At 46.7% G+C, this 20,271-nt stretch overlaps 1 protein-coding gene across 2 annotated transcripts in view; it reads left to right on the forward strand.

The window, feature by feature from the left end:
- Nucleotides 1–20,271, forward strand: part of cep85l (centrosomal protein 85, like) — an 87,481-nt gene that overhangs the window by 13,895 nt on the left and 53,315 nt on the right. For both annotated transcript variants that reach the window (XM_046298365.1, XM_046298363.1), the window contains exon 2: nucleotides 681–839. In XM_046298365.1, coding sequence (XP_046154321.1) covers nucleotides 681–839 — 159 coding nt within the window. The remainder of the gene's footprint in view (nucleotides 1–680; nucleotides 840–20,271) is intronic.

Consider the following 20,271-nt stretch of genomic DNA (forward strand, 5'->3'; position numbering starts at 1 on the left):
GCATCTCAGTGTTAGAGGCGTGACTACAGACCCTGGTTTAATTCCAGGCTGTATCACAGCCGGCCACGATTGGGAGTCCCATAGGGAGTCCCATAAGCGTTGTTAGGGTTTGGCCGGGGTAGGCAGTCATTGTAAATAAAAATGTGTTCTTTAACTGACTTGTCTAGTTAAATAAAGGTCAAATACATTTATTTTTATGTTTATATCTGACTGTATAACACAATCACATTGACTGTAATTGAGAGGAAAGTAGATCTTGTTTAGTTATAGCATACAACCAGACTAGTTGTGTGTTTACTAGGAGGGGAAGGGGGTGTAGAGCAACAGAAATGTAGTCAGTCCGTCTCCAACCAAAACATATGCCAGTTGAGCTAAGCCAGCAGCTGTTATTAGGGTCTCTAGCTGTGCAGATTCTATTTGCTGACTTTAATAACGATCAAACAATCCCGATCCTCTTATCGGTTAGAGATAAGGTAACCCACCAAGACAGTATTTATTGGCTTCATGTTAGAGTTCGGCCTAGCTGTGTGGTAGGCTAGTTCATTTGAATCTATTATGAAAACACAGGATTGTTAAAGTTGAAGTTGGCTTGACCTTTGTTGGTGCTGAAACAGACGAGTACAGTGTAGTGAGTGTTTCTAACAAATGCTTCTTCCTTGACTGGGGGTCTTGTTTTTTAGGTTCCAACACCAGCCCTCCTGGATGGGTCCCGGGGTGTGAGTCATCATGGCAGGGTACCTCCTCTGCCCCCGGTACCAGTAACCGTGGGAGACGCCACAGCGGTGCCTCTGACAGCGGTGACACAGGCATCGGCACATCCTGCTCCGACAGTGTGGAAGGTATGGACTCTCATCTTATATAGGAGGTCCACTCCTCCATAACACGAACAATACAGCACAATACGAGCATTATTAGCAAAAGAAGAGAGAGAGAGAGAATCTCTCGTGTATGACCCATTTTAAGTTTCACTGCATCTTCTAGCTAAGAGTCTGCTGTTATATAAATGACTAGTTCTGAAGCTACGGACTCTAGTCCAACTCTTTCCACACTGTTTTCCCCGGATAAGGGTGTTTCACTTTCTTTTGGAAAGTAACGATGACACAAATGGAAACTAAAGTCATGTCCTTTTGGCAGTACTGTGTCTTAGCTGGTTGGATCACTGGAAGGAATTCAATTGAGATTTAGTAGAGACTCCAAAATCCACTCTATTTTTGTGGTTCGGGACTCACTTCTTGCATATCCCTGTTTCTCTCCCTAGTTTCTAGCTACATTGGGAAATATGTTTTCTTTCCAATCGTCAAGACTTACAACTCTTACATTTGGATTGAGTAGGCCCTACTCCCTGCGCTACTGCATACTACTCCTACCAGCTCAACATGAACATACAATAAGTCTGTGGCAGACTTTTGCTTATCAACAAGTCCACTGTAGGACTTTGCCTAATAGTTTCTAGTAGGGGGGGGGGGATGTATGCCTGCCTTGCGCCTGCCTGGTGTTGTGGCTTTGCCAGGTCAGAGAATGCTGTCGGCAGCCCACTGTCTGTATTGCAGTCATAACCTCCACAGTTCCAGATGTCAGGACCCAGCCCAGCCCCCTCTACCCTCTACCTTCCCTGGGGAGCTGTGTCTGGGACTGGGGTTTCTGGACTGGCCACCCATCTCCCACAACCACCATAACCATTAACAGCTGGCCAGCCACAGTCTGCCTTAGGGCTATCCAAACAAAGACTCTACATATTCAAGTCATCGAGACATTTTGTGGGCTGTGCTGCGGAGATCTGCTCAAGGCCTTGCTTTGTTGGGATCATTTAAACAAACGCACAGAATCATTTAGCATCTCGTTAGGACTTGCAGAGTGTTTTCAGATGTATTTTGGAGCGTACACACACACAGAGAGCTTCAGACGCTTGTGAATGTCACTGCCTTATGAGAGATGAATAGGAGAATGACTCTCCCAATAGCAGCGCCTTCAGTTTAGAGAACCCTGTGTCCCAGTAGCCCCCCTAGCAACTTGAATGTACACAGACAGCACACACCCAAAGGAAGTGTTGTTACCTTGGGAACCCTTCTAGTTAGTTATGACACAAGCAGTCAACAGTTCCTAATTGGTACCCTTGGCGATGATGGAATATAGCACTGCGCCGATGTTCTGTTTGTCCTCACCTGCGGAAACAACAGGCCGGAGTTTCATTGTTCTGGCCTACATTTCAGCACTCAGCAGTCGGCACCCTGCCCTCCCTCATCCACCTTCCGAGCCAGAGGCACTGGGCCGGGCTAGGGCACATTGTCTGTCTCCTCCTGGAGCCTGGGTGGATCTAGAACTGTTCTGAGGCACCTGCCTGTCTGTGTGTGTGTGCTGTGGGGAACTAACTAATACTGAGCCCCCCCCACCTCCCCCGGCCGGTTGATGAGCACAGGGCCTGGCAGACTCCCATTGATCGCAGCATCTCTGCTTTTAATTGAGCTATTTACCTTCAGTGCAGCGCATCAGGTACTGCGCAGGTCCAGAAACAAGGTCAGACTCATTTCTTCTCACTTTGTCATCTCTGCTGCTACTATTTCATTATTCCAGGCTTGCTGGTGTGTTAGGAGAACGTAAGATAACATCGACTTGCCTTTCACTAACCCAGGATGACCTGTACAGGCTCTGCCTTTTTTAAACCACAAATATTGAATTGTTTCCTTTGTATCCCCCCCCCCCTAACTGAATGCCATAACCACTGGAGATGTGAATGGATACAGGCTGAGAGAGAGAGCTGGACTCTGAAGTAGGGCAGCTCTGCCATGACAATGTCTGTAATGTCTGAGTGGGATGGATCAGGAGCTCTTCTATAACTATCGCGTTAGGAGGACACTACTGCGATCGTCCTGTAGCATGGCTATATCTTCCGATACTGTAGACAGGCTAACATCAGACAAACTCAGATTGCTAATCCACTCGACCCTTTAATTAAATGGAACAAAGGTCTAGTGATTAAGGGATGATTTGTCAGTTATTCCCATTTGTTTTGTTTGGACATTGGACTGGACATTTTGAGAGATCCCTGTTCGCCATTTAAACCCCTAGTGTGCAGGATCGCCTGCATTTTGAGAGATCCCTGTTCGCCATTTAAACCCCTAGTGTGCAGGATCGCCTGCATTTTGAGAGATCCCTGTTTGCCATTTAAACCCCTAGTGTGCAGGATCGCCTGCATTTTGAGAGATCCCTGTTCGCCATTTAAACCCCTAGTGTGCAGGATCGCCTGCATTTTGAGAGATCCCTGTTCGCCATTTAAACCCCTAGTGTGCAGGATCGCCTGCATTTTGAGAGATCCCTGTTCGCCATTTAAACCCTTAGTGTGCAGGATCGCCTGCATTTTGAGAGATCCCTGTTCACCATTTAAACCCCTAGTGTGCAGGATCGCCTGCATTTTGAGAGATCCCTGTTCACCATTTAAACCCCTAGTGTGCAGGATCGCCTGCATTTTGAGAGATCCCTGTTCACCATTTAAACCCTTAGTGTGCAGGATCGCCTGCATTTTGAGAGATCCCTGTTCACCATTTAAACCCCTAGTGTGCAGGATCGCCTGCATTTTGAGAGATCCCTGTTCACCATTTAAACCCTTAGTGTGCAGGATCGCCTGCATTTTATTGTACACGTTTCCACCTCCCCGATATTGCGGTGACATTTGAGTTCATAGGAAATCTTCCTCTCTCCTTACAGCAGTGACACAATGAATTGCTCTTGTTCTAATCTCGATGTATAGTTGTGGTTTCAAGGGTGGTATTTGTGCAGCGCTGGTGTTTTTTCTCCAACCCCTACGGTTTGTGTCTGTGCAGACTGTGATCCACATGAAGGGAGGATTCTATTCCTGGAGCCACTGCATCAAGTCGGCAGTTGGTTTATCCTCTTTTTTCACCCTCCATTTTGCTCCTCATATATGGGGACAATCTGTTTTTTTAAATTTTTTACACAAATTCAATCCAAACGTACTGACAGCATACCCTTTCAGTACCCCCCTATCAAGAGATTGCTATCTGCTGTAGTCCTCAACCCGCTCTCTCTTTCCGTCACTCTGTCTGATGTTTACCCAGACAAGCGGCTCTATTTCAAGCCCCCTTTACATGTCCTTAAACAACGTCTTCATTGCAGAGCGCCGCTTATGTAACGCGCATGCATTTTGTTGTTGTTGTTGTGCGTGTTTCAATTGTGTGCCTTTGATAGCTATTCTCCTCGCACGAGTTTCATAATTATTCCAGTTCATTCCGGTTCATTAGGAGGTAGGATACGGTGGATGGGCTTGGCGTCGCCTGGGGACATGGGTGCATCCGGGTCACTCTGCCTTTTCCCTGGTTTCTGTGTGTGCAGACACCGATGCCAAAGACCAATGGCTATGCAGACACCAATGCCAAAGACCAATGGCTGTGCAGACACCGATGCCATAGACCAATGGGTGCTGTAGCCATACCAGAGGCTCAGTCCAGGCTCAGAATTCCAGACATAATATTGATGTAAATATAGGTCATCCATCCCAGCCAGAGCTCTAGGCTGTCTATGGCATCCTGCACAGAGCCATCTGATTTGGTGCTTGAAGTCAGCTGCAGGCTAGTTCTGTTTCAGGGTTGCGCATACATGTGCTTACCTGAGCGCTGAAAAGTTCAGAGTATATTCTTGGGGTGTTGTAGACTTCTAGTGTTAGAAGACCTAGCAGGTTTGGATATTTACATCCATGATTAAATGATTTGGCTCCGGCCTCCCAGTATAAGTGCAGAGATGGACTGTGTTCAGGGGCGGCTGGTAGCCAAGTGGTTAGAGCGTTGGGCTGGTAACCGAGAGGGTTGATGGATCAAATCCCTGAGCTGACAAGGTAAAAATGTGTCGTTCTGAGCAAGGCAGTTAACCCACTGTTCCCCTGGGCGCCCAAGATGTGGATGTTTATTATGGAAGCCTCCTGCACCTCTCTGATTCAGAGGGGTTGGGTTAAATGCAGAAGACACATTTCAGTTGAATGCATTCAGTTGTGCAACTGTGGCTATTCAGCATGATAACTGTCCACTGGGGTGGGGGCAGGGTAGATGTCTGTTGAGGAGGGGGAATGTCTTTCCTGATTATGTGAGGTCATCATCTTCTTTAGAGCTGTGTTTGTAAGTGATCATCTATCGCCTATGGCTTCCTCTTCCTGTCTCTAGATGAAATCTGTGTCGGATAACCATTTCTCCAACTCTCTGGGTGACCTGGTTTTCCACAAGACGATCCAACCCGGAAAAATAGGTTGAAGTGTCTTTACCGTCCCTCTTCGGTCAAATATAACCTTGAGAGAAAATAGCATTGAGCAAAGAATTTGATACATCCGGCTTTCTGAGTCAACCAACCTGTAACAGACGACACAGTTTTCCAGACCTCTGGAGAACCAAGAATCCCCCCGTTTCTAAATTAGCTCTCGGCCGCTGCCGACCTAGAACAAGGCGAAGGAAATTCCTCCGGTTTGGAACCAGGCCGCCCCATGACCCTCCTCTCTAATTATACATGTCCGTGACAGCAGCAAGCCTCATAATTACTTCAGGGGTGCCTTTGGCTTCACCACGGTGGTTCTGGGTAAAACAGGCCCATCAGATGGTTGGCTGTAAAGCTTTTTATTGAGAGGTTGTGTTGCAGAGGTGAACAGATTGGTGGTTCATGTCAATTTCCTGTTTAAGACTCCTCCCAATGTTTGATGTAATGTTCTGCCATGGTTAACTACTCCATGTAAGGTGCCATTTTTATTTGTTTATTTAACCAGATAAGTTGACTGAGAACACATTCTCATTACAGCAACAACCTGGGGAATAGTTACAGGGATGAAAGAGCCCATTGGAAGCTGGGCATGGTTAGAAATGGAATTTAGCCAGGACACTGGGGTTAAGACAGCGCCCTACACAGGGCAATGTCCCCAATGACTGCCCTGGGGCATTGGGATATTTCTTTTTTATAGACCAGAGGAAAGAGTGACTCCTACTGGCCCTCCAACACCACTTCCAGCAGCATCTGGTCTCCCATCCAGTAAATGACCAGGACCAACCCTGCTCAGCTTCAGAGGTAAGCAAGCAGTGGGATACAGGGTGGTACACTGCTAGCCAACATCTTAATCAAAACCAAGTTAAGGTCCTCCTGATATCAGATCAGCAGTTGTTTGTGGAGTGACAGGGACAGTGCAGTAAAATTCCATGCTTGAGTTCCAGCAACTGTCATTCTCTCGAGGTTACTACAGGCTCCGTCTGTACACCATAAGCATAGATTCTCCCAGGTTCTTATTTTGGCCCCGTGGAGACATCCAGATCCATGGGGTGCTTTACGTAATGCAGGTCGAGCCCAGGCCGTCACCGGGGTGTTAGGTTACCAGGGAGATGATGGGCAGTTGGGAGAGGCAACCTGAGCTGAGCACAGTGACACATGGGCCAGGAATAAACACGGAGGTGGCCCAAGACATGCAGGAAGGATGCTTGGCATTCTCCTGAGCCCTCTATTAATACTAAAGAACACCCAAGCGTATCGATGAAGGGCAAGTTGGCACTCACTCCATCACAAAGGATTTACACTCATCACTCAACCCTGTGCATCAATAGTGGGTGTCAGGTCTGTAGCTCAACATGTCTCTGTTCCATTCTTCATCGTCCCCCACTCTTGCAAGCCCTTGTACGACCAATTCCACTTGTTTGAAAGGTAAGCCCGGGATAGGCTCACCTTTTGGAGGGAATTCGGGAACCATAGTTTCCAGTTAAAAAGGGCCAGCAACTGCTCCCCTCTGTGCTTTTTATGGTGTCTACTGAATTTAGGCAGCTTAACTATCCATGTAGATTTTCTGTCTAGAATCCTTGTTTCTAGTTGGCCATTTTGGAGTAAGTGTCTAAATCTCCTGTTCATCCGAACCTAATTTACACCTCCCAGAAGAGACCTAAGTAGAGAGGTTGTTCTGAAATGAGATTTGGTGTAGCTTTGCACCATCCCAAGCACGCTCGGCCAGTTGGGGCTCATCTCATTAGCGTTTGACTGTGAGGGGGGTAATTATGTCAGGCTGTGATTGAAGGGAGTGAGGGGTATTGTTTGGGCAAGGCAGTGCCCTGCCCCGTCACCCCTATAGTCCCTAACACAACCGCTAGACCAGCTGCTTCGCTCTCATCTCACTAATGATGGTTTAGGATAGGCCACACAAAGACCTGGCAAGGACCATCCTTCACTGAAGTTAGCAAAGTTAGCTATTGTGTACCTGAATATGACATTTCCCGCTGGGTAATATGTCAGATGGATCTTTAGCCTAGGCTAAGTCTTGAAAATGGAAATATACCCACTTGGAGAGTCCAGTCCAAAATGTCAGCAATGTTATCAAGATTCTTGTTTTGTTTTGTGTTCACCGAATAGTTACTGTGATTGGATCCACTCACATGTAGCCTATTTGGTTAAGGTTAGACCTAATAGTAGAGTTAGGCCTACATTGATCCTACATATTTGGAAGAGCCTTTAATCCCTGTCCAATCATGCATAAGCAGATGGGTATTTGTTTGTCCATTATGCTAGTTTTCATATGCTAATCCCTGTCATGGAAATTCTACACAGGGACACTCAAAGTCAATCTTAAATGAATCATTATTTATTATCAGCGCCCAAGAAAGGTTCCAAACAACTCAATGCACCAAGTACACATGTTGATCAGGAGCTCCACCGGGGCAGTCCCGTTAGTTCTCTTACATACAAGTTATATTTGAACTTATTCGTAAATAATTAGTCCTTGACGTTTGCTTCATTCATGTGACCGACCAATACTGGGTCATGCACATGACAGACCAATACCTCACGAGGCCTCTTCTCTCTAAGCTGAAACCTTGAAACTAAGATATCTTTCATTCTCAGAACAAGGTTCTCGGCGTACTGCCAAATTGCAGATACTGATAGTGAGGATTTGTTCAATCAGTCACAGAAATTGGTTATTAGAAAAGCACAAGCATAACATTTTCCATCACAGGACAGTACAGTACAGGACAGTATGCTAACGCTAACTGCTAGCCACTGTAGCCAGCATATTTTTCATTTTATTTTCCCCTAACCCTACCACCCGCTCCCCTAATTGGAGTAAATTAATGGACAACAATACTCAGGCTTCTACTTCCAGCTTATACATACTATATACATTTTACGGATACAATGTATTTTGCAATTAGTTATCTTTTGTTTGTTTTTAGTCCTACCCTTCAGCTACCTTCCCTCCCATCTATCTCTGAAGACCATCCAGTTTGACTTCTATTTGCCATATATTTTCAAACTTTGCTGTTTCACAAAAGTTCTGAACCTGTATACGTTTTACGGACACAGTATATTTTACATTAGTTATCGTGTTGTTTTTAGTCTCACCCTTCAGCTCCATTCAACCTCTCCCATCTATCTCTTAAGGTATCTCCATCCATTTTTTGTTATTTTATATTTGCCATATATGTTTCAACTGTGCTGTGATGTTTCACAAAGGTTCTGAACCTTTCTATTCTCATAGTTTCTACAGATTGTAAATGAAAGATTTTTGTTGTTGTTGCGAAAAGTGTTATTATATTATTGATTCATTGACTATGACTTTTCAAATCACCCAGCAGTGCTATTTGCAATTCTTCAGCCATTCCTGGACTTGCGACCAAAAACAAGCTACATATGGAGAGTACCAAAACACGTGATCTAATGATTCTGTCTTTTCGCAGCAAAATCTACAGAACTGGAATGGTTGTGTCCCCCATATATATAACATTGTATTGGTTGCAAGAATTTTGTATAATCATTTTGAATCCGGTGTCGTTTTGCGTATCAGTGCCATGGAATCAGTACATCGAAAATCTCTTCCCAACTATTTTGCCGTCTGTATGGCACAGCTGTCAATTATTTGGTCCTTAAATTAAACTGGTATACTTTCTTATTCATCACCATTTTCTTTAACCAATTTTGGTCTTTTAATGCAGGGCCGAGAGTCAAGTTTCTTACTTTTTCCCCCTTCCACTTGCGTCATCCATTTTTGCAGTAATGCTGCAATTAATTAGCCAGCATATTAGCTGATCCTGTGGCTGTGCGCTAATATGCAGTAGCTAGCTAGCGCAGTTTGCTTTAATAGTGTCATAAATAATAAGTAGTGTTCTTTTGTTCTCCTGGATCTCCCCAGCCACTTCCTCTCTGAAGCTCCCTCTCGCTCACTGAGCCTCTGACTTAGATACGGATGAATCAGAGCTAGTTAGTTTCTCCGCTGGGACCAGGGATCAGTGCTTGCATGTGTGTGTGTGTGTGTGTGTGTGTGTGTGTGTGTGTGTGTGTGTGTGTGTGTGTGTGTGTGTGTGTGTGTGTGTGTGTGTGTGTGTGTGAGAGAGAGTGGTGTGTCTTATCGTTCTCTGCTATAATGTGAGTCACAGTTGGGCTGAACGCAGCTCCATCTTCCCTCGTCTTCGCAGAGATTCTTTTGGCAGTGGTGACATGTTTTTTATGCACCCCATGTGATCGGGTGTTGATTTGGACATCTGCATTCACAAAGGGAATGGTCTCCCTGCTGCTTCTCCTGCTGTTATGGTACCGCTGTGGAGAGAATGAACAAACCTGGTGTTAAGGTAGTTCTGTACAGTTTAGTATAGTTTGTGTCTTTCTTTGTCTCTCAGGCTCAAAGAATGACACAGTTTGACATTTGAATTTGTAGTCGTGTGCTGTAAGGCGTCCATTGGCTCCAATGTCTGCACTGCTGGCATCAACACGTATTCCACAAACGAAATATGCGGAGGTAGGAAGAGGATGCATAAAACTCAGCTCAAACAATGACAATTGTGAAGGATAATAAGCTACTGTACTAGCTTGCATGCTAACCTGGATACGCCATTTAGCTAAGTCCACAATGCATGTTAGCGTTCTGTTAGATTCTGTTATTTACACAGTGCTGTTAGCGGCATTTCTGTTTCCCATAATCTTTTAATAAAAACCTAATCCTCTTCAAGCGATCCTGGACCCTTTCAAGGAACGTAACCAACTTGATTAACACCTCATTTAGTGGATGTTGTAAAAGGCCTCTTTGTATATAATCTCGTGGGATATTAGTTGGATTTATGAAATAAACCGGAGGACCACCAACTGCTCTGAATCTGTTCTGTAGTTTGGGGGAGGGGGGGGCTTGACAGGACAGGATGTGTCAGACGAGGGGTTGGCGTGGCGGTGTGAAGACAGGGCGAGGTCCTACTTCATGTATGGATTAGGCTTGTCATTCGACTTGGAGTTGAGCCATGTGTACATATGGGGCCTCCTGCAGCCTTCATCGCTGCCCTTTGTAATTAGTGGGACCCCCCAGAGTTAATCTAAGGGCGATGAAAAGACAGAACCCAGTTTGTCTGACTGACTGTCAGTTGGTGCCTGGTGCGCACACTGCCCATCGTTGACCCGCTGATACAGGCTAGCATGGGTAGAGGGGAAATTGAATGAGGTCGACGAGTGAGGGAAAGTGTGTGTGTAGTTGTGTGCGTGTGTGTTTGTCTGCATTATGAGTTTGGTTTGTTTTCTGCTCTAGTAGTGGGAAGGGGATGACTGTAAATACAACGCACAATGGCTGTCTTCTAGATGAAGGCTTGATAGATATTTCACCAGTTTCTCCCACCTCCTTCAGGGTTCCCAAGGAAACCAAACTTTCCCTTTTCTCTATCTCTCTCTCTCTCTCTCTCTCTCTCTGGCAGCCTTTGGCTCGTCTCTGTCAGATTTCCATTCCTCCGCTGAATGTGCACTTTAAAAACAGCTCTTCATCTCTTTATTCTCTGGATGCATCTCAAGTCAATTTTTTCTGTCATTTTTCCTTGATTGGTCTCTCGAACCCGAAAACAGCAAGTGAATTCCAGTGACAATGTTGTAATGTTGCGGAGGTAGGTTTCGTTGTGTCTGATTTGCCACCCTCGTAGATAAAGAAACCATCCACGCATTTCTAATAGGATAATCGTCCATCCTGAACTGATCTGTGATTTAAAGCTTTTTGAAGAGTTTGGAGGCAAATCCTGCCCAGGGAGACTGTAGTGTGTGCAAATCCACTAACAACGAGTAGAGACATGACTAGGTTAGCACCTCTCGCTGGATTACACACACTTCATATTCCTCTTTAAATCCATGTTACATAGATGTACCTGGAGGAGAAGGATAACTGAATGGAGCTGGATGTAACTGAGATGACACACACAGGAAGTATCTATGCCAGCTTAAAATGACATGGCCCCCTAGCGAGGATCTGCCTGGTAAGGCAATTCTCTGACCGACAGGATGAGAGACCAGAAAGGAGTGCATGTCCTAGTTCTGTTCTCCAGATACACAGCCTGTTTTTCACCATGTTAAATAACACCACTCTGAGGAGGATGGACGCATCGGAGGAAGAATCTCTCGCAGCAGGACACTCGCAGTATCCTGTGTCCGCAACGTCTGACCATAGGAAGATCAAGGTCTTTGGGGGGTTTTGTATAGGCATCATCATAACTAGGGTTTTTTTCAGGGACGTCTCGTAGAGAGAGGCACAACGTGTTATTAGAGTGCAAATCCCAGCACCCACCTAAAGGTGAAGTGGTTAAAAAAACGGTCATGGTATTTGGTTTGGACTGGTGGTTAGTGGAATGGGCCAAATTATATTGCTTAGCTTAGCTTTCTTCTGCATGGTGGCAAAATGAACGAGATTCATTTTCAGCCCAGGAGACGCAAGCCCTCAACTGGTTTCACTTTCTAAGATGTATGTTCTCCATGTGGCTCTTCTAAGCATTTTAGAAATCCGAAATATTATTTTAATGAATGATAATGGGATTAAAAGCTTTGCTGGTCTCAGTCTGTGAATGAACGGTTTCTCAGTTTGAAATCAGCTAGAACCGGTGGAACTAAAAACCCCGGGGTGGGGGGTCCTTCTGAAAACAAATGGAGGTGCTGAATGAGGTCACTCCACTAATCTCCTCTCTTCTAAAACCCAAAAGGTTGTTATTTTGAGCTTTCTCAAGGTCGTTCATGGCCATTCTTCTAACTGCCTTGCTCTGAGATTGTAGGGTTTATGCCGAGCAATGTCTAATTTCTGGTGTCACTATGGCGTCTTCCCTTTGCTGTAGGCTATAACAGTAATTGACATCAGATGTTCGCTATTATGGCTTTGATAGGGCTGTTGTGGTAGGTGCACTTTAGCACCCAGTGTGTGATGGAGGCGCCTTTCGTCCGTCAATCGGTCCCAGCTTCAGTGCCTTTCTGGGCACACGTACCTGTCAGTCTGAGAGCCCACCGGGCAGGAAGTGGAGCTGACACACACACACACACACACACACACACACACACACACACACACACACACACACACACACACACACACACACACACACACACACACACACACACACACACACACACACACACACACACACACACACACACACACACACACACACCTCTCCCTCCTCCCGGCTACCTCCCTCTTTGGCCTCTCTTGTCTTCCCATTCTCTTTTCCTACCCTAAGGAATAACCACAGACACAGTAAACACAAATGCAGCACACTCACCTCTCGCCATCTTTCCTGTCATAAAAACCTCCACTTAGCCCTTCTCTCCTTCTCTGCCCCCCCCCTCCCCCTCTTGTCACGTGCCACATAAAATACAAATGGCCAATCGATCCCTCTCTTGCTGAGTGTGTTCATGTAGCCTGCAGGCCCCTGGGGCAGGAAGCATTACAGCTCATTATCTCATGTCTTACCTCTCTCTCTCTCTCTATCTAAAACGGAAGTCTATCCCGATCACATACAGATGAGCCGAGACACCCTGGACTTAATGAAAGAAACCAGGAGGGATGAGGTGAGAGGGAAGCGGCCCTGCATTATTACAGAGGCATGAGGAGCATGGCAGGAGTTGATTACAGTATGGCTAACAGGGTGTTACAGTCCCCACCCAGGTTCCAGGGCATTCACCAGAAATACTTACCCCTTAGTGTTAAAGGCAAGGGGCTCTAATGCAAATGTTACTTTAATGAGCTATGGGAAGGATACAGGAGCTAGGCTGGAGTTAGGCTACAGAGCCATGTGCACTGATACACCAGTGGAATGCATATTGATGACATGCAGCGTGCTGCTGGGTTTGCGTTCCTGGGAGCTGCTGATGGAAGGATGCGAATTAGCTACAGGAAGGAGGAGGGAACTCGGTGATAGATCGTGTGATTTGAGGTGACTGAAGTGAGGTAATCCATGGATCGTCTCTGTGACTTGGAGGAACGACAGGGAACAAACCGACTGTTTTAGGTGTCGATTGACAACTTAACAGTTATATGAGAGTAATTCCCCCGGTCTCAGTGTAGACTGGCCGCTGACTATCTGCCGACTCATCTGAAGCCATACTCTGTTGCCGTCAGCCAGTGTTATTGGACAGCTGAGCCCAGTCATATGTCTCCTCTCTCTTTATGAAGTCCGTCTCTCAGCTCTGACAGGCCTGATGACTCAGCACTTCTCCCCAGACCCAGCCAGCTTTCCTGTCCTGTACAGGCCTGTTTTATCTAGTCGGCTACGGACACAGTATAATTGGCGAGGCAAGCCAAGCGTTCTCACTAACACTGCTGACTGGTGACCCCTTTTGTTTCTGCTTTAGGTCGGTTAGGCTGCTGAGAGAGAGAGAGCGAGCAAGCGAGAGGGAGTGTGAGAAGATAGAGAGAGGGATGGCGAGATAGGGAGAGAGACAGAGGGAGGTGGTCTATATTCATACATCCAGCTGGCCGGTCTCTCTGACTATGTCCCTCCTTCAACAGGGCTCCATTAACCCTGATGACTGGGAGATTAGAGAGGGATATATGAACACACACACTGGGCCATAGGACCATCTGTCCTCTTGCACACACACACACACACACACACACACACTGGCCTCTGTGGGATTATTGTGCAGCACTGCCTGTGGTCCAGCCATGTAGACACTGTTTTTATGATACTCATCTGGGGCACATACTTGTGCACACGCAGTCGTGTGACATACTGGGCGGAAATATACTGCCCACACTTGTTTACGCTCTATCATGGAGGTTTTGGGCTTGAGGACTCTTACATGAATTTTGGATTTGGAGAACTGTTACATAAGACCGCAGCCGAACTGGGCACACACACACACACACACACACACACACACACACACACACACACACACACACACACACACACACACACACACACACACACACACACACACACACACACACACACACACACACACACACACACACACACAAAACACTGCATCAAAGCTGCTGCTCAGCCACTAAAGGTGTTACGCAACCGGATTGGATGCTGCTGCTCCCCACTTGTCCCTTCGAATTAGCCTCGAGCTTGTTCATTGTTGACAGGCGGAATGCATAACCGGTAGGATGTTTACAATCCAAATCAACAGCCGTAATGACTGCTAACCCTAGCTCGCGTCTCTGCTGATGGCCGCTAAAACTGTGCTCCTCGTTGGCCCGTGCTCAGCTCAGACAGCACACCCTGCCCGCCCTCTCTTACAATCCTCTCCTGTCCTATGTGGCGACTCATATTTCAGCTGGTGCCCTTGGCTCTGTCTGTACCCCGCGTCCTATGGTCTATCTCTCTGGTTACATCAACACGTCTCTTCCCTGAAGCATGCTTATGGAGTCCAGGACAGGAGCGAGTTGGCAGGGCTAGCTAGCTAAGTGCTGTCTGTGGTGACGCAACGCCAGTGGAGCGAGAGTTCCACTACCGCTCAGATGACAGCTAGCAGGACAGGCATGTCGTGACACGAGGAGCGCCGGCTGACAGGAAGCCAACGTTACCGTTTTCCCAGTTGGATTCCACCTCACTACATGAATAGATTAGGTTGATGTGCTTCGTTTATGATGGTGAGTTTTGAAGCCGCGTGGTGGTCTTTGCAGATTGAATGGCATCGTGTGAGCTGGTCTGTAAACAAACGTCAAAAGTCTGATGAATGATGATATTGACGGACATGAAAACGTGTTAGGATCAGTACAATTGAAAGGTATTGGAACAAGGGGCTGCTGTGACTGATGGGGGGGGCTGCTGTGACTGATGACATCATATTCCTGAGCCTACCATGAGACTGTTCAGTCATCTGATTCTTCCTGTGTTTTTTGACAGGCGGGACAGAGGCTACTTTTTACCCAGGCAGGGGTCCTTCCACTTCCTTACGTCATGTCTCTGAGTGGCTGGACCATAGGATGTTTACCCATCCCGAATTAAACCTGAATCAAAACATCCCATTTATATCTTTCTCTCTCTCTGCAGTTAGCCAAGCAGCAGGACAATAAAGCAGCCCCCTCACCCCCCTCCAATTCCCCCTACTCTGGCCCCTGTCGGATCCCATCTGTAAAAACGGCCGTGTTTTTATAGGAGCCTCATTTTTGGCCCCTGGCCCGGCCCTTGGTTTACGAGAATGGAACGTCCAGAGCTCCTGAGTCGCGCACTCTTCCCCGGTGACCCGTCTCCTTGGCGCCGGCAACCGCGGTAACAGCCCGGTGCCCTGAAACCCGAGAGCTGTGGCTAAATACGTGCTAATGTGGCGAAAATGCTAGCAGGCTACCTCTTACGCACCCTACAGGGGGAAAGGCTGTCTATAAAGGGGGAAGAAAACATGTTAGAAGGCGTGTCTGACACATACACACTTAGCAATATACACACTCATTGTCTCACACCTACAACACATACCATCTTTCACACACACACACACACACACACACACACACACACACACACACACACACACACACACACACACACACACACACACACACACACACACACACACACACACACACACACACACACACACACACACACGTTATCGTATACTCATCCACATATTCTTAAACACATGCTCACAAGGCCACAGAGTGAACACACACTCTCTCTCAGACACACAAATTCTCTCTTCAAAACCGCACATACTAAGTGAGGCCCACACGATAGAGCTGTTGATTGGCTAATAGACGCGTGTGTGGGATTGCTCAACAGGGCCTGGCTGGTGGAACACATCATGAGGCTGGTTTCTATTGACAGTGATGATGATGACGATGATGACGCAACCTTCTCTTTCACAATCACTCACCACCACCACCTCCCAAGCGTTCGATCAGGCGGCATGTTGTTGATCTGAGACCACTCAGTCTGTCACGCTGCTGTTGTTGTCCCTTTCCCCCCTTCTCTCTTCTCACTGCTATTTTCTTCACCAGGACTCGGTGTCCTGCAATCACGTAGGATAACTGTGCGGTGTGAGTCATTGGGTGTTTGGCTGTTTTGGATGCTGTTCAAGATCCTGTGATATAAGACGGAGCTCATCGCCTCCCCTCAGTGTTACTTGGACCAGATACTGTTTGGCCTAAAGGAACGCTGTGGCCACGTGATCCATCCAGTCCAAATCCAGCCCTGTTCTGTTGATGTTCAGGCTAACAGAGATCACCCTGATCCACTTGTATCCTCTTTTGGGTATTGCAGCACAGCCTCATCCTGCTGGCTCTGGACAGTTGATCTTGTCCTGTCATGTAACTGGGGTTTGGGGGAATACCGTTTATTTAAATACAGTTGATTTATTCTCCAGGACCTATCAAAGAAATAAACACATAATAGATATTTTCCTATCGGTTGAACTGTGGAAGGTGTACATTATATTTGGCAGGGATGACTTGTGGAGCCATCTACCCATACCCCACTGTGCATCCCCCTGCAGTCCCCTGCCCCTCTGAGTCAGCGCTGGGTTGTATGGGTGTTGTCTAGCAACAGTGTTGCTGCCCCCAGTGAGTGTCACAGTCCATTGGACAGCAGTGAGAAGGGGTTGCTGTGAAAGGCCACTGAACCTGGTGGGTGGCTCGCTGTGACCCTGCTGGGCCAATAGAGGCAGGGGTGTGTGTGTTTGGCTGGTGTTTTTGAGGCAGTGGGATGTGTGTCTGTGTGTGTGTGGCTGGGGCTCGAGAGCCAACGGGGTATGAAGTGTACGGGGTATGAAGTGTACGTGGCAGGACACACTGCACCCTTCTGCCTGTCTGTACAGAGAGGACAGGCTGGCTGAGTCAGGGGGCAGAGAGCCAGATGGGGCTAACTGTGGCTAACCGAGGGAGGCTACAGACTACAAAATCAGAGAGGCAGAGGCGAGCTATGCTAAGCTATGCATTGCGTGCTAGTGAGGTGACGCTCACAGTAGCAGGCTTGTGTCAATGAATCCGCCTATTTGTAGTCTCTGTGATGGAACACCACAAGCTGCTACTTCACTTAACATCGAGAATAATCCCCTGCTGTAGGACAGATGGGGGTGGGGGGGGGGGCTTTAGCAGCGAGGTGAACGTATGGAAAGGAGCAGGAGGAATTCTCGTCAGTGACAGGGAGGATGGGGGGGTGAGAGAGGTGGGAAAGAGAAAAGAGTGGGATTCATGAGTGGTAGGGACAAGGTGGAGGGGCTGAGCGGAGGAGAGGCTCCTCCTCGTTTACTGTAGCTATCTTCGCTATCTACACTATATATACAAAAGTATGTGGACAGCCGTTTCAAATGAGTAGATTCGGCTATTTCAGCCACACCCATTGCTGACAGGTGTACAGAATCGAGCAAACAGCCATGCAATCTCCATAGACGAGCATTGGCAGTAGAACGGCCTTACTGAAGAGCTCAGTGACTTTCAACGTGGCACCGTCATCGGATGCCACCTTTCCAACAAGTCAGTTATGTCAAATTTCTGCCCTGCTAGAGCTGCCCCGGTCAACTGTAAGATCTGTTATTGTGAAGTGGAAATGTCTAGGAGCAAGAACGGCTCAGCTGAGAAGTGGTAGGCCACACAAGCTCACAGAATGGGACCACCAAGTGCTGAAGCGCGTAGCAAGTAAAAAACGTCTGTCCTCAGTTGCAACACTCAGTACCGTTTCAAACTGCCTCTGGAAGCAATGTCAGCACAATAACTATTCGTCAGGAGCTTCAAGAAATGGGTTTCCATGGCCGAGAAGCTGCACAACAGCCTAAGATCACCATGTGCAATGCGAAGCGTTAACTGGAGTGGTGTAAAGCTCGCCACCATTGGACTCTGAAGCAGTGGAATCACGCTTCACCATCTGGCAGTCTGACGGACAAATATGGGTTTGGCAGATGCCAGAAGAACACTACCTGCCCCAATGCATAGTGTCAACTGTAAAGTTTGGAGGAGGAATAATGTTCTGGGGCTGTTTTTCGTGGTTCGGGCTAGGCCCATTAGTTCCAGTGAAGGGAAATCTTAATGCTACAGCATACAATGACATTCTAGACAATTCTGTGCTTCCAACTTTGTGGAAACAGTTTGGGGAAGGCCCTTTCCTGTTTCAGCATGACATTGCCCACGTGCACAAAGCGAGGTCCGTACAGAAATGGTTTGTCGAGATCACTGTGGAAGAACTTGACTGGCATGCACAGAGCCCTGACCTCAACCCCATCGAACACCTTTGGGATAAATTGGAATGCTGACTGCGAGCCAGGCCTAATTGTCCAACATCAATGCTTTTGTGGCTGAATGGAAGCAAGTCCTCGCAGCAATGTTCCAGCATCTAGTGGAAAGCCTTCCCAGAAGAGTGGAGGCTGTTATTGCAGCAAAGGGGGGACAACTGCGGATTAATGGCCATGATTTTGGAATCAGATGTTCAACAAGCAGTTGTCCACATTTATTTATTTTTATTTTACCTTTATTTAATTAGGCAAGTCAGTTAAGAACATATTCTTATTTTCAATGACGGCCTAGGAACAGTGGGTTAACTGCCTTGTTCAGGGGCAGAATGACAGATTTTTACCTTGTCAGCTTGGGGATTCAATCTTGCAACCTTTCGGTTACTAGTTCAACACTCTAACCACTAGGCTACCTGCCGCCCCACATACTTTGGTCATGTACTGTGGTCTATCTCTATGTAGCTCAACATTCTGCAGCTGACTGTTACTGGCCATCATTTGGCCTGGAACACAAAAGGGCTGTGATTTTCGTTGCTAGATGCAGGAACATTGTAAGGAGGCTCTCCCCAGCTCTGTGAGCTGTGGTAGGGGAGGGCTGTGTACTACCAGCACCAGGCTTCCGCAGGCCTAGTTCCCCATCTATCGCTGTCTCTCTCTCTCACTTGTGCTCTCTCTCTCTCTCTCTCTCTCTCTCTCTCTCTCTCTCTCTCTCTCTCTCTCTCTCTCTCTCTCTCTCTCTCTCTCTCTCTCTCTCTCTGTCTGTCTGTCTGTCTGTCTGTCTGTCTGTCTGTCTGTCTGTCTGTCTGTCTGTCTGTCTGTCTGTCTGTCTGTCTGTAGCCCTGTTTTTCTCTACTGCCGCAATGCAAATCATAACCAGATGAGTCTATTCTGGGTGCATTAAACTCCCTGTCTGAAATTACCTCCCTGACTATATAAGGGTGGGAAACACAGACTTCGACCTCCAATTTTTTTTATTATTTTTTATTGTGTAATGAATAACAGCTGTTAAAATGTGTGTCTGTTTTAGGCTCTTGCCCCTCTTTGATTTCATACAATAACATCTGAAATCACTCTTAATGGCTCACATCACAACACCATCATCCCAGACACCCTGGACCCACTCCAACTCGCATACCGCCCCGGCAGATCCGCAGATGACGCGGTCTCTATTGCACTCCACGCTGCACCTCTCCCACCTGGACACCTATGTGAGAGTGCTGCTCATTGACTACAGTTCAGCGCTCAACGCCTTAGTGCCCTTCAAGCTCATCACCTAATCTATTTTGACTCATTACTTAAGCTGCTGCTATTCTTTATTATGTATCCTGTTCACTAGTCCCTATTATTCCTAGTTTAATGTACAGTTCATTCAGAATGTATTCAGACCCCTTTTTTAAAAACATTTTGTTACGTTACCGCCTTATTCTAATATGGATTCAATAAAAATAAAAATACTAATCAATCTAAAAACAATACCCCATAATGACAAAGCAAATAGTGTTTTTTAGTATTTTTTTGCAAATGTATATATAAAAAATAAACAGAAATACCTTATATGCATAAGTATTCAGACCCTTTGCTATGAGACTCGAAATTGAGTTCAGGTGCATCCGGTTTCCATTGAACATCCTTGAGATCTTTCTACAACTTGATTGGAGTGAACCTGTGGTAAATTCAATGGATTGGACATGATTTGGAAAGACACACACCTGTCTATATAAGGTCCCAAAGTTGACCGTGCTTGTCAGAGCAAAAACCATGTCATGAGGTCGAAGGAATTGTCCTTAGAGCTCCGAGACAGGATTGTGTCGAGGCACAGATCTGAGGAAGGGTACCCAAAAATGTCTGCAGCATTGA

This window comes from Oncorhynchus gorbuscha, linkage group LG14 (genome assembly GCF_021184085.1).
Source record: "Oncorhynchus gorbuscha isolate QuinsamMale2020 ecotype Even-year linkage group LG14, OgorEven_v1.0, whole genome shotgun sequence".
Taxonomy (NCBI): Eukaryota; Metazoa; Chordata; class Actinopteri; order Salmoniformes; family Salmonidae; genus Oncorhynchus; species Oncorhynchus gorbuscha.